The sequence below is a fragment of the Phasianus colchicus genome, chromosome 2, assembly GCF_987193195.1.
Source record: "Phasianus colchicus chromosome 2, bPhaCol1.hap1.1, whole genome shotgun sequence".
Taxonomy (NCBI): domain Eukaryota; kingdom Metazoa; phylum Chordata; class Aves; order Galliformes; family Phasianidae; genus Phasianus; species Phasianus colchicus.
In genome coordinates, this window is record NC_143437.1 from 91,668,531 (window position 1) to 91,684,281 (window position 15,751).

General features: G+C 35.8%; 1 protein-coding gene across 1 annotated transcript in view; it reads right to left on the minus strand.

The window, feature by feature from the left end:
* Positions 1-245: 245 nt before the first annotated feature.
* Positions 246-15,751, minus strand: part of SH3YL1 (SH3 and SYLF domain containing 1) — a 41,715-nt gene continuing 26,209 nt past the window's right edge. The window contains exon 10 of the mRNA XM_031611067.2: positions 246-1,190. Within this exon, the coding sequence (XP_031466927.2) occupies positions 991-1,190 (200 nt within the window). The 3' untranslated portion in view covers positions 246-990. The remainder of the gene's footprint in view (positions 1,191-15,751) is intronic.

The following is a 15,751-nucleotide window of genomic DNA, read 5'->3' on the forward strand; positions in this document are numbered from 1 at the left end:
TTTTCCATATGGAATATCTAGCTTTGGGGTCTATACTCAGAATGAAGTTGAAATATGAGAGCTACAGTGCTACATACATTGCTAATACTACATATATTCTACAAAAATATCTTCTTACCAATAATTTATTCATAATTTACCCTACGTTACTGCTTCCTTAAAGATAAACAAGATCAAATATCAACTATAAAAAAACCAAACAACCTTAAAGGAGAAGTAGCAGGAAGAATTATATAAGATCATTTGTGAGCCAGAAGGTGTTCTTTGTTGCATTTCCCATCTGCAAAACAAATTCCTATAGGAATCAACAGACATCATAAGCCTATATCTTTTTCTGGTAGGTACTATTCATGCATTTTATTTAACAAACTTCTAGAAGTGCTTAAATTCTTCAAAGATGAGGGCAATATAGGAGAAGTTATTAGAGAAGTTGAACTGCTTGATACTGAGCTGTTTGAAAGAAAGATATTTGTATGTTTAACAATGACAAACACTGGGGACTAGACATAAACTAGTTACTAAGAAAAACTGCAATGCTAGAAGTACTTTTAATATCAAGTAAATTCCTATGCCATACCTGCAAAAAATATCTGCATGTTTAGCAAAAGTGAAGAATTCCAACTCACATAACTTGATGTAGATTTCAGGATATTTATTACAGAAAGAGACATATCTAGTTTTAAAATATTTGTAACTTTTCCCTCATTTGAAAAATAAAAGTATATAGCATGACAGAATTGAAACTAGACACAAATGGGAGTACTTTTCATACAGCAATATGACTCAAAAGTGAAACTTCACCATAAACTGACCATCACCTAATATTTATTAAAGAAATAAGTTTAAGGGAAAGCTAAGGCCATTAAATGCATTTCAATGTTATGCTGGAATAGTCTTGATCAAGAACCTCATTTAGCTAAAATCTGAAAAGTTAAAATACATGTTTCAGTGTAAATTTATTGTTGCTTCAACATTTTCTTCTATATAGATTTAGTCATTACTTATGGCAACATAATTGGCTGGAAAGATGCCAGTTTGTCCTCCTATTCTTCCTTCCCACCAATCAAACTGTGAACCTGTTTTGGTTGTGACTATGATTTTGTCTCCAGCTTTGAAAGTCAAGTCACCTGGCTGCTGTCCTTCAAATGAATAAAGTGCTGTTACTTCTACTGGATGGCTTGTCGAGTTACCTGCAGTGAAAGAAATGAAATCAAATAAAAATTAATAAATTGCACAGACAGTAAATCCTTGAATAAAATATTTGTAAAAGGCAGTAGAAAACAATAACAAAGATATCAGAATAATTTATCTAAAATGTATAAACTGCAAATGAAAAAAACCCTTGGTTACCCCTTTTCCTACTAAGGGAAAATTGGATTCCAGCCTATCAGCACAACTTAGTCCATAAAATAGCACTATGCACTAAATAAAGATCAGCAGTTTTCTCTGTATGATTCATACAGAGAAAAGAGAGCTTGGGAACAAAAGTTTGTGTTGGAGAAAGTTCAAATAATTCCTGAAAAAGTGCTCAACATAACAACTTTAGGTTTTTGTTTAGTTTTAGTATGCATTCCCTGTGACAGTTTCTTGGCAAAAAGTGCAAACTTAAAGCAGGGGCTTTAATTTTTTAATCAATATTCAGGATATAGAATAGTAAAATTCAAAATATTCACTGCACATCTCTTCTCCTTCCACTGGGTTTATAGTATGTAGAATTTTAGTATAACTAATATGTTGTAAAAAAACCACAAAATATGGTAACAGAAAGAATGGATTATTGCTTGATGTCCTGGAAGTGACTTGGCTTGCACAGTGGTATTTTAGACCAGTTATACAAATGGTTTTTATTCTCCTGTAACTCCTTCAGTTCTTGGCGTTGGAATCATGTCATGAAACTTCTGATCTAATTTGGAAGTCATCTATCATTATCCACTCTCCATTCATTTCAAAATTTTTAGGCAATTTCTCAACATTTCATACTATTGAACCTGTAGTATAAGTAAACATCTTCAATTTGGTAATAATTGTTTGCTCTCAATTCCTTTAACTGCATGAACTATAGGAGGCAGTCACATTGGTTTAATATTGACTTACTTTAATCCCTGACCTTATCATATCCCAAAGTGAAAATAAGTACTCAAAGGGTGCAACAGAAGACTAGTTAAGAGGAAATAATGAAGGCTTCTACACAGCTATGTGGAAATAATTCAGGACATATTGTTTATATTTCATATGGACATGGTGGCTGCACAAATGGTCAAACGTGCAAAATTAAAGGTATTCAGTACTAGCTGCATCTGCAAATAACGTCTGTTGGCGAAACTCTACTGCAAAAGCAAAAACCCATGCTCTTCTTAGTCTACAAATTTCAAGTAAAGAGCTGGAAGAGATTATGAGAGAGGTACCACTAAAATTTGTTTTGTCAGTCTGCCCTCAGCAATCAATAACCCCAGAATTGTTTTTCTGGTTGCTTTTATCAATTCAAGAGATAGAGGAAAAACCTCCACCCCAAATACAAACCCACTCAAAAAAGAATGAAAGGAGAAGATGACAATTACAAATGTATATGCAAAGAGCATAGCTATTTTTTCCATTTTGCTGATATACAAGAGCTGCTTTGAAAGTAATGCCTCTACATGTGCATCCTTCCATACATGCAGAAACCTGAAAGCACCACAACTCCATATGAACACTGATTTCCAAGTCTTTGCCCCATTTGCTACCTACTATCATTTAAAAGCATTATTAATCTTTATTACTGTTAGCTATTTTATAATGTTTCCTAGCAGCCCTTTCTCATTTTTCTCAAGATTTTAATCTCTGTGCTTTATTTATGCATGTTAATAGTGTAAATCATATATAATACATATTTACTGCCTTCAGATTGTAGCATCTTCTACCTCATATTTATATGGGGCATTCTAACAAAGGGGTATCTTCAATGAATGCAGTATTATGAAAATCTGCCACTTGTTATAAGGAGGACCTGTTTCATGTTGTCTCCACACTGAAGTTTTACATCATCTCTGGTGGATACTTAACATACTGTATTACAATAGATGCTATATTCTATGAATGAGGAAGTGTGACTTTTTCAGACTCCACTATAATTGATTTTTAGAGCATAGTGTCAAATTTGTTTTAAAATTGTTAATTTGTTTTAAATGAAATTGTTACAGATAACTTGAAGGTTCCCTGAATACAAATACTGAAATCACATTTGCAGCTCACACAAGATGGTGCTACAGTGCTACACACAGACCATGATACTAAAATCATCGAGATTTATGAGTATGCATACTGGATTACACTGTGGAAATTCCTTAATAAGTGGTATCTGAATACACACAGCAACCTTCTATAAGCACAGTGGTCAAAACAGAACTACAGAAATTTTGGTTGAAGATCTGTTACTGCGGTAGCCAGCACAGATATCACTGTTTTTGTAGGACAGGGACACTGGCTAAGTTTATACTAATTAGCTGAAGAGTGCAAGAGCCTTTGACATTGAGGCCAGCTGGCAGAGACCAGACATACACGTAATAGTAAATGTTAAAGCCACATCCAACCTACAGTCTTCTAGACTAAAGTAACTCCTCAATGGCATCCATTAATTCTCTTGGAAAGCGCTAGGTGAGAATAATGTGAAGGAACTTTCAAAGAACATAACCATATTGGTAACTGAGTTATAGTGCTTGGACCAACACTGCTTAATTTACTACTAGGTATAGATATTAATTTCACATTCTAATTTATATGATGATCACATCGTCACACTGATGCTGAATAATTTGCAGAATTATACTAAAAATGTAAAATGCTGCTTTTGGCCACTGACACAGTAATAAAACTGAAATAATTTTCAAGTGTTTGAGGTTAATTGTGAGTTTGCTAGATATCCAACTTGAAAAATTAGTTGTTAGCAATTACAGAGCTAGCAGGATCTTTGTGGGTCTTGTGTGCGCCTGTACAATAAAACCTATAAGTGAATTAACACAAACTATTTCTGCTGGATTTGAATTCACCTAAACCATAGTAAGGGAGCTTGCAAAATAATAGCCCCATGATTCAACTGTCATTCCAGATCAGTCGACTGACCAAAGATACTGATGACTGAGAGAGTATTAAGAGGGTAATCAGTGATTGTCCATCTATTATGCATTTTCCTTTTGGATGTTGAAACTAGATGATCTTTAAGGTCTCTTCTAATCCAAGCCACTCTATGATTCTATGATTCGATAAAATCTCTGCTTCGATAAACGAAATGTGGGTCTGTTTTTTATTGAAGCTGGAACAATGTAAAACAGTTTTCATTGGTAGGCAAAATACCGTATGAAAGTGCAATAGTCTAGGTAGTTTTACTACCTAGGGGGCAGTTTTGCTACTAACTGGGGCTGTTTAGTTTGGGGAAAAGGAGGCTGAGGGGAGACCTTATTGCTCTCTTCCAATATCTGAAAGGTGCTTACAGCAAGAGCAGGTTTGGTCCCTTCTCACTGGTGACAGGTGACAGGACGAGGGGAAATGGCCTCAAGTTGCACCAGGGGAGGTTTAGGCTGGATATCAGGAAACACTTCTTTACAGAAAGGGTTGTTAAGTACTGGAATAGGCTCCCCAGGGAGGTCTTGAGTCACCATCCCTGAACGTGTTTAAAAATCGTTTGGATGTGGTGCTCAGGGACATGATTTAGTGGAGATTTGTCAGATTTAGGGTAGTATGGTTAGGTTGTGGTTGGGCCCCAGATCTTTAAGGTCTTTTCCAACCTGTGAATTCTATAATTCTATGATTTTTCCTTGAAAGTGAATAATCTTTATACCTCGCTCAGAATTTTTGTACAACTTGTATAAGCTAAAGCTTTTGTCACTTAAAATCAAACTGAATGAATAACACATTCAACATACTAACTTCTACTTCCTTTACATTATGTAAAGAAACAGGGAGAAGTGACTGGAACTGCCACACAATATGCTCAGGTTGGATGAGTTTCCAGCATTAGAGATGACAGAAGTCATATGCTGCTAGAATAAATGCTCTGTTAAAAAGTATCATCTTACAGAGAAGCTCAAATAGAGTTCTTGTTGGTTAAATGGACACCTAGATAATTAAGCAACCACATGAACTCTGCGTGTTCTGTAGAAATTAAAAAACAAAACAAAACATCAACAGACAAAATGATGGAAAACAAAGAATCTAGGCAGAAGCAAACATCTATGCTTTGAAAAACAAGTATATCAAGTGACACAAATATTTGTTACCACTAGTATATAGTGTTCGCAGGGACTGAAAGCCTCAGCTATTGCTTGTGAACTTAAGACGAGAGCTGTAACAGTGAACAGATGCAAATTTCAATGGTTCACCTACTACAGAACACACTGGGCTTTTATTAGAAAGGACTATTATTGTGTTTATAATAAAAATTCATGAAAAAATATAAAGTAGGCTGAAGAACTAGGTTAATTTTTTGGTTCTGCAAATGTTTGAGTAAAAAATTACTCTGGTACGAGCTGGTGCAAGCAGCAATGAGGATTTAATTGGTTTTAGTGGCCATCTTTAGCAAATGACTTGGAGACTACATCTGCTAAGATACAATTTTAAATGTAGATAGTGTGTGTATACATAGATTGAACACAACAAACTGATGCTTGCCCCAAACTACCATATTAAAAAGGAAGACTATCACCCGTTCCCAAAAGGACATGCTAAACAGTAAGACGATCATTAATTTGATTCAACAGCAACAGAAAATCTTCACAAAGATTTTTGAAACAAAGAAGTCACCTTAAGAAGTATAAAAGCAACAAGAAAATTTGCAATAGCAGGGAGTTTGGATTGGAAACAGCAGAATTCAAAATCCAACTCGATTCCACCAGAAGCCACCTTGTTGGCATCAACTCTGTTCAGGCCAGATTGAGCAGCCTTGTCATTGATACTACGACTATCCTGCACTCATCTATGGGGGTGACAGCATAGGTGCAACTAGTAAAGGTGTATCACTTTGTGCACACCTGGCCTTATGGTGGGGCTTTCTTGCCAACTTACATATCAGTGGGTGGTCGTAGGGGCCTGCACAAACACACACACACAACACCCACATCTCCAACAGGAGGTGTAGGAAAACATGCACTTGTGTACTTCATGTGCGTGAATACCTGTAAATGCAATTAACAATCTGGATGGTTAATCATAAAAGAGCATTTAGGACTTTGAGGTATTCATTAATATGTTACAGTTGTCTAATATTGTAGTTCACTTGCTGTAATGCTAACACTGATCATGTATTACCAGCAATCTGTCATTAATGAATTAATAAACCACTCTGATCATGGTTTTGATTTAAGCTATATTAACTAAGCAGTCGTGCTCTGTGATAGTTCTTGCATGTGTCTGTGCTCACATTGAAGACTAATGTTCAAACTGAATGGCTCATGGCCATTGCTGAGTTTTAACAAATAACTTTAATTAAAGAGCTTGATTTAACTGCTGGAATAGTAAGGTGGACAAGTATGCACTGTGGTAATAAAGCTAGGACGAGAGTGTAATTCTAATTAAAATGCTAAGCTCACTAACAGTCCCATGACAAGCCAAGATGGTTATTCTTTCTGCAGAAATAAATCAATTTACCTAAGACTGAAAGGGTGACTGGGCTATTGGTAGAGCTAAGATTAGGTCAGAGTTTAATAAAGTAAGGGCCAATAAAGTAAGGGTGCACTAGTGGATAAACAATATCAAGAATGAAATGAGACATATTTCTGGTTTTGATGTGCTCACAATGCCCAGAGCAAGATTTGGATCCTTGCATAAATAGAGTAGAAGCAACAAATTAATTAGGAATCATTCTGAGTTAAACATGTTACAGCATCACAGTCAAAGCTTTAAACATGGAATCTGAATTTAGTTACAGGACCCAGTTAGCAACAGTTATTATATTTTCACATTAATTATTAATAAGGGTTTAATAGATCCAGTTCTTACAGTGATTACTGCTGCTTCTCCTTCATATTTTGAGAATTAAGGCATACTAAGCAATATTTTGGATAGGAGTGAGGAACCACAGAGTTCAATCTGTAGTATTCACAAAATCAAAGCTGGATCTGACAGGGGTGTTCTTTCACTTCTGTCTGAGCTCAAAGACATTCTTAAAGGAGGATGATACAGGAAAAGTAACAGAGAAGGAAATTAACTTTGAAGGAAGAACTCAGTCTGGATGAGAGTAAAGAAATATTGAATTTGCAAAGGTCAGAGAGAAGGATGTTGCAACAATTGAATCATAACAGGACAAAGTCTGGACAAAAGTAGAGATGGAAAGAAAAGGCTGCATCTTTGAAATGGCATTCAGAGAACCTATAGGAAGGTGAGAACTGCTGAAGAAACTCAGCTTGGAAATCACTTGCTCTGTAGCAACCAGCAACAGACAAAATTTCAAATTTCATTTTAAAATTTTTAGCCTGAATTCAAATAAGTGACACATTAAGGCAAAAAGAGATGGATCTGGAAAAGGTTGTTACGAGGTTTTTGCACAAAACAGTATCTAACAACTGAAAAGGGACAGAGAGTAGGTAACTGGTTGGGAAATTATAACAGAAAAAATGGAGGACTGGTAAGGAGAATCTCTCAAAGACTGGAACGACAGATGTAAAGGCAGTTACAGACACAGTCATACAATGGAATACAAAGAGCACCAACATTAGAAAGAAAACATGCGATCATGTTCTATCAGGTTAAGGCAGGATGCAGTGTGATGTCTAATACATGCTTATAAGGGGGTCACTGGAATCTTGTAAGCAGCAGTTATATTTACATTAGAGGACGGACAGTACCAAATACTCCTAAAATACTAAGGAATCACTTGGCATCCATTACCTTTCCCAGGTCAAAATCATACCAGGGACCTACTAACAAAGCAGTAGAAGTGATTGGATTTCAGTGCAAAAAGCACACTCCCTAGCAATGTTTCATTTATCAGCATAACTGGAGTCAATAATTTCAGCTGGGTGCAAGAGAAACTGCTTTAAAGAGGGTCCAGCATAATACTGAAGAATTCCAAACAGAAACATAAAAGAAGATTAGGTAACAACAATATAGTCAGCAATGGATTTTATTAGATGTAAGATAACCTCCAGAGAGATAAGATTAATTTAGCTCCATGCTCCCAGTTTCTAAGGCTTAGGCTAGTCTTGCCAGACGTTAAATCTCCTTTTGGCCCCTCTTTTTGCCCCCAGTAACTCCTCAGAGAGGCTATTTCAGAGCCCTACTCCCCCAGTGGGAGGGGGCATCAAATAACACAGCTTCAAATAATTCACTACTGGTTACATTCTTCTTTTTGCCAACATTAGATTTTCACTAAAAGTTTTCTTTCTTGTTATTTACCCTCATGTTTTCTTAGTCAATTTTTTTTTCCACATCTCCAAATTTTTGCAGTAAAAATAACTTAACAACCTTGTATCACTGACTTCTTGTTCCTGTCACCATGCTTATTTTTCTCTGCATCTGTTCAAATTACCTTAATTCTTCAAGACAATGAGTAAACAGAATATTCCAGATAAGGTGAATTCCAAATGTAAACATCACTTCCCTACCTCCACAGTAAGAGGCCTGTAGGTAACTGACTGATCTACTATTAAGAGCACAACAGTGACAGAACTGAATGAACACAGTGCAGACTTTGTGGAGATCATGGATTTATTTTTGAATGTGAAAGTTAAAAAAAATTGAGATGAATCAGCACAGAAGACTGTCAGAACAGATCTTCTGATGAGGAGATAAAGTTATGAATGAAGAAATCAGCAAAGCAAAAAGAGGAAAAGCATGGACAGCAGAGAGCACTGGAGAAACTGGATGCCATGAACTGCTGAAACAAGAATGAGAGAAGAATTAGTGACAAAGAAAGACAGGGAAGCCTGAGCTGAGTGAAGGCTGCAGAATAATACAGATAAATAATGCAGAGCTAAGGGATCAAATGTTTTTGAAAAAATGACAATGGTATTACACAGCTAACAATGAAGACTGAGAGAAATCAAAAGAAAAAGGATGTGATATAGTTTAAAGAAACTTCAATATACATCTATAGATTCTGAATGCTAGTGGTATATTCCACATATCAGAACTCTGAAACTAGAGCCATATAACATAAAACAATGCTGAACACAAAAAATTAACTTATTAGTTTGATGATCATTAATCCAAAAAAGTAATCAGTTCCATTAATTATTTTAACAGTAGTAAGTTTCAAAAGAGAGTGTCTATGCACAATAATGAGACCTGTTCCAAGGTTACAAAAGAGAAAGAAAAAGGAAGATAACAACCCTAAGGCTGGGGAGATGCAAGATTAACAATAGAAAAGAAAAAATATCTGCAATGAGGGCCTTTTCATCTGCTCTCCGACCATAAAAAGAAACACCAGCACATGAATTAAATAGTGAAGCTATTCCAAGGAGAGAAAGGAAATAGGCCTAAAACTAACTTGTTGATATTAAATTAGAAAATAATTAAAAGCAGTATTAATCAGGAAACCAAAGAACTAATTATGCTGGACTACCAATATGGAAGTGACATAGGAATGCCCACTGTATGATAAAATGCTATCTCTTCATCTCTCTTTTCTCCAAAGAGTTACGAATCTGAAACTAGGTATAGTGATAATGCATTTTTTCAGGACCAGAAGGAAAATCTGAGCCTTTGGCTATACACGATTATAACAGAATAGCTTAGGTTGGAAGGTACCTTAAATATTTTCTAGTTCCAGCCCCTCTGTGCTTTGGACAGTTACCATCCATCAGAGCAGGCTGCCCAGAGCCCCATTCAATCTGACCTTGAACATCCAATACAATGCAATACTGAAAGCGGGGCCTCATGAGCAGGAGTAGAAGGTGACCTGCTGGTGACCTGTCTTTTGATGCAGCCCAAGGTACAGTTGGCCTTTCAGGCTGTAAGCAAACACTGCTGGCACACATTATGCTTTTCGTAGTCTTGGTATTAAGTAAAACAGCATATCTGAAAAGAGTTTAGTTATGCCCTGTAGTGGTTTTGGTGAAAAGTGCCAGGGCAAGTCTAAGAAGCATAAGGGGTCAGAGAGCATGTGTAAGAATGAAATAAGGCTTAGCACTGGATTCTGAAGGAATCATTAAGTATTCCTACATGTCAGTTTCCTGCAAGCTGACATCTAATTTTATGTAGCATATGCTCTACATCACTACTGAATTTTGGAATTGCTGTTAGGTTAGAGATTCAAAACAGCGAATACAAGTTTTAAATTCAAGTTATAAAGAGTCATATTCTAATGTGTTAGAAGAAAGAAATAATTAAATATAGACTTAGATAACACTAGAAAAGACAGTCTTAGAAATAGTTTGATTGCCTAAAATGCATGCATACTCTTACATGAGTCCCCTCTAGAAACAAAACAATGGAAATGATTTGTTTATTCTAGGACAATAATAAAAAATGCACAGAATATTTCTGAAAACACAGAAGATAGTCTAGGATGCAAAGAAGCAAAGCTACAGAAGTATATAATTGTATGTTTATCACTAACCAGACAAAAGTCTGTTGTTACAGCGGATTTTTCCACTTGGAGTTTATAAAAACAATCAAAACTATGAAAACTGCAACAGAAAACAGTACTCTTTTATGGGAACAGAAAATGGATAGTTTACAATTGACATGACTACCAGTTGGAATATTACCTCATACTTAAAAAAATCTTTCATAATTCCTTTTTTAAAAAAGAGAGAGAAATAAAGAAAAAGGATTGGCTCATTTGGTTGCTAGAATGTAAACAAAGAGAAATAAAATATTGCCACAGTGAGGTTACAGAATACTGAAGCACCACTGCCTCAAAATATTTACTTTATGATCATACGCAATAATAAAAATGTGACAGATACAATATATTATTTCACATGACTTTTGAAAAAGTGTCATCTTGAATTAAGAAATTTTCAAGTATAGTTGACTGGATGTGTATGCTTCATAATATTTTATGGATGTAGAAGTTTAGTGAAGTTAATAGTCCATCCTTTGATAATGTTAGAACTCTGAGGCTTTGCTATTCATAATAACTCCTGTTTAAGTAATGTCAACTTTGGCTCAGATCTATAAGTGATGTTTGGTTTATGTTCACAGCTAGGTAGCACAAAAGCTAAGTCATCTGCCTGCATTGTCTAGGTTAGAATATCATGTTTAGAAGAAGGAAAGCACTTTATAATGTTAAGACTCACTACAGGGCAATGATCATTCTCTGGATTTAATACCAAGCACGGTGAATGATAGGTTGAATGCAGCAGCATCTTTGAAATGTGAGAATTCCTCTATGTTTAAAGACAAGATGGAAGTGAAGTAAGAAATACTGAAAGGGGAGATAAAAGGAAGTGCAATACAAGTTGCTGCACAGAGTTAAAGAGGACCTCTGGGGCTCTTTTGTCCAGACTTTGGAGCAATGACAACTAGACGTCATGGCTTTCTTCTTTCAAGACAAAATGAAATATCAAATGGAGGGGCAGCAAAAGAGAGTAAAGCAGAAGCATAGAATCACAGGATCATAGAATGGCCTGTGATCATCTAGTTTCAACCCCCCTGCTGTGTGCAGGGTCGCCAACTACCAGACCAGGATGCTCAGAGCCCGATCCAGCCTGGCCTTGAATGCCTCCGGGGATGGGACATCCACAACCTTGTTGTGCAACCTGTTCCAGTGTGTCACTGCCCTCTCAGTGAAAAACATACTGCAGTATGTTACACACTGTGATTCTCTGAAGAAATTAACTTTTCAGATTCTGTCTGGCAACAAAGCATTCCATATGTTAATGCCCACTTGCAAAAGAGTCTCTTTAAAACACTCATTCACAAAGCGAAACAGTAGCTCAACTGTATATTAAATGCTACAAGTCAAGAAAGCAATTTTTTCAGTTCTTGAAACATACCAGTTCACACATTAGTTCCTTCTTCAACTTATTGCAATTTTCTGCATTTAGACTATCTCTCTAAGCCTTTAACATGATAAGAAAAGGTTTTAACTGAGCTTCTAGAGCAGAACAAAGAAAGAAAAAATTTAGTTGTTTCTTGACAAATTATCATCAAGTGTTTGTTCTGGACATAGATAGGAACTAAATGCTGGAAGTCAGGAATGTTACAAATGAAATCTCAAGTGTCCTATCTACATTAAAGTTCTTCTTTTGTTCTGGATTTTTTTTTTTTTTTTTAATTTTCCTAAATGTAGAGTCACCTCAAAAACCCCTACCATGAACAAAACAAGAACCTCAGATCTCACTGAACAGATGCCTGAGAAGGCCTAAATATGCATGTAGAATGTAGAATTGACATTTTATATCTACGGGTACTAAGCTGCTATAATCAGATATAAGCATAAGTCTTCCCATACAGATACTTGAAGTATGTCATATGCCACCACTGATCCAATTAATCTCCAACAATGCTCATCTGATGAAAGGTCAGGAAACATGATACTCAGCAAATCACTCTCAGAAACAAATATTCTCTTGTCTGAGCTGTTTTTTTTACCTCAAACTATGGCCTCCTTTAAGTAAACAAAAATAGTTGCCTTTCTCCATGCTTTGATAAAAAAAAACTTAAGATTCTCAAAGTATTTTAATTCAACATTGAAATTAGAAAACCTTTGATGTCCACAGAAGCATTGATTTGTGCCATCAGTTACACAAGTACTTTCTGAAGGGGGAAGGCAGGCCACAGCTTCTCTGCTACATTCTAGTACTTGTAGACAAAGAAATGACTCCCATCCAGAAGACTCATTGTCTGTTTTATTATAGCAGCTGTAGATTTAAGGCAATTTCAAGAAGATCAAGCTTAGATAATAGCAAGGAGAATTTCTGTACTATCTCTCATGAATAAAAGTACTCTTCAGTCCTGGAAAAGATGACAAAACTAAGCCTGAAGCTCTCATTCACTTTCACAAGACTTGTCTGAGCAAGCTGTATTTTCTGAATTACTTACAGAGCTAGACATTATCTAATTCTTCAAGCAGGTACTTTGCCCAAGTTTTTGCTTTCTGGTGCTCTTTCTGGTTACAAAGCCCTCTAGTCGATTTTGGGAATAATTTAAATACTTAAATGATCTCCATCAACACAACAACAACAAAAAATGGTGACTGGAAAAAATAATCCAGGTTTAATATTACATGTCACAAAGGAAAGCCAGACACAGACACACACATAGCCCACAAGGTACGCTATTTCAGTTTTGCTCCAGGGACTCAAGAAATAGAAATTCAGCAAGAGATGAAAATCCGTATGCATGGAATTGACGTATTATACTCCAACAAACGCCCAAACCCCCCCAAAAGCACTCTAACACTTTGATCTCTTCCACATCAGCTGGAAACAGACTATCTCAAAGCAGCAGCTTCTGTAATATCACGTTTGTGCCACATCTAACAAATAAAATCAATGGTTTCATTGGTTGAAGAAGACCTGACTATATTTAAAGTTTAAGTTACTATGCAAATTTAGCTCATTCAGTATGAAACACTATTCACTGTTTTTGTGTTTCTGGCCTGCTAGGGAACATGCTGGCTCATCATCTTCCTCTGCTGATGGAATGTTTCTATCTTTGTTTCAGCACACTCAGCTTTTGCATTAAAGAAGTGCCTTTTTTGTCAAGCATCTGTGGATATATTTGATATTTAGGATATAAAAAAATCCCCTTCTAAGAGTCAATTCCATAACATTTTCGCTGATTACTTCTTAGATTTTTTCTGCCTTTTCAAAAAAACATTTAAATTTTCATTAAAACTGAAATGGTCAAATAAACTGTATCAATGTCAAGGGCTTTTACTATGTTCAAGATTACATTAATGCAAATAACCCTTTTCTGAAATCATACAGCATCACAGAATCACAGAATTGTAGTGGTGGGAAGGGATCTCTAGACAAGAAGTTCAACCCCCTTGCTAAAGCAGGTTCCCTACAGTATGTCACACAGGAAAGTGTACAGATGGGTCTTGAATATCTCCAAAGAGACTCCACTACCTCTCTGGCCTGCCTGTTCTGGTGCCCCATCAATGTGACAGTAAAGAAGTTCTTCCTTGTATTAGTATGGAACTCCTGTGTTCCAGTTTCCACCCGTTGCCCCAAATTCTACTGTTGCATGCCGCTGAAAAGAGTCTGCTCCCATTGACTAGACTCTTGCACTTCAGATATTTATAAACAGTTATGTGATGAGATGCAGTGCTAAGCATAACATTCATATTCTGAAAAGCACAGTAAAGAGAACTGATCAATGTTTTATTCAGGTGAGTTTGATTGTTTAGGAATTATATGCACATTTTTTATTTTGTTGACAAAATTTCCTACATTTCTGCTACACATGCTGAGTGTTAACATCTCAACCTGAATACAGTGTGTCTTCATTTTGCTTATTAAATCTCTATACCATTAGATTCAAAAGTTCTGCCACTGAGTAATTAACACATGCACCTGATATAAAGATTATCTTCAACCTCTCTCTGCAAAACAACTCACAGCCTGAAAACAAATAAAACCAACTGCAAGCCCAATCTCATTCTATGCAGTTTCTACATAGATTCTATAGTGGGTATCTTCAAAATACTGACTTTTTACTAATCTGACATAGAGACTTTTTTTTTTTTTTGTAGTTTTGCAAGACTCTGCTGCTATCAATTCCTAGAGGTACTTAAAAATCCTGCTTGGCTTCCATTAGAACTAATGAAGCAGAAGCTCCCGTACTCCCAAAGGTTTTTTATACATAAATAGATAGAATAGTAATTTAAATTTGTTTATCCTACTGCTACAACAGAACACAAATTAAGCATATATATCATAAGCATGCTAAAGCATCAGCCTGTTTGTTTTAGTAGGGCCTCAGACAAAGGGCTTTAAACTATACCATTAAATATCTGTAAGTTTACAGGAACAACTTCGCATTTTAACTGCATCAGAATGATTACCCTAATGCTGCTTGCTGCTTAAAAATACATAAGCATAAGCTACACTGAGATTTTCCTGTAATTTTTGCTCTAATTTTTATTCCTATTCATTAAATCAATGCCATGAAAAAAATACTGCTCCTTATTCCGGTCATATTTAGCATTATAGTTCTCCACCAACGCATGCACACACATCAGCAAGACACCAATTTCATCCCAACACATGACCTCAATCTTTCATGCTCTGTTGAATTTTGAGTTAGTTGATTATACACGGTGAGTTATTTACTTCAGCATAACCAGAAAATTCCTGCACACTACGTTTTCCTCTCATCTTGCCACAACATAAGCCATAAGCAGCTTGATTATCTGATTATCTTACTACATTCACAATACTATGATCCTAGAAAAGTGATTCAGAGATAAAAATAGTCTAGAAAATAATTTCCTGGGATTTCCTGGGTTTGGTTAGTATTAAGAAAGAGCTCATAAAAGCAAGGAAGTTAATACTTTGGGGACCACCAGATGGATGTTTTATTATTTCAGTAACTAAATATAAACATGTCACAAGCCTTGTCATGAAGAAAACAGAAAAATAGACCAAGTTTAGCTAAAAGTCTTAAGAGAAAAAAAATTACCATAGATAATTTCCAGGGGGTTAGGCCTTCATGACATTGTCTACTGACCTAGTAAACAAGAGCTAATGACAGACATCATATATTCCACTATGCAAAAAAGTTCTGAAACAATATCTAGTAGTCTGAGTTCTTCCAACAGAAAAACCAAAAATTCAGATATTACACACAGAAAAATGAACTGGAGACAAGAGAGAGATTTGAA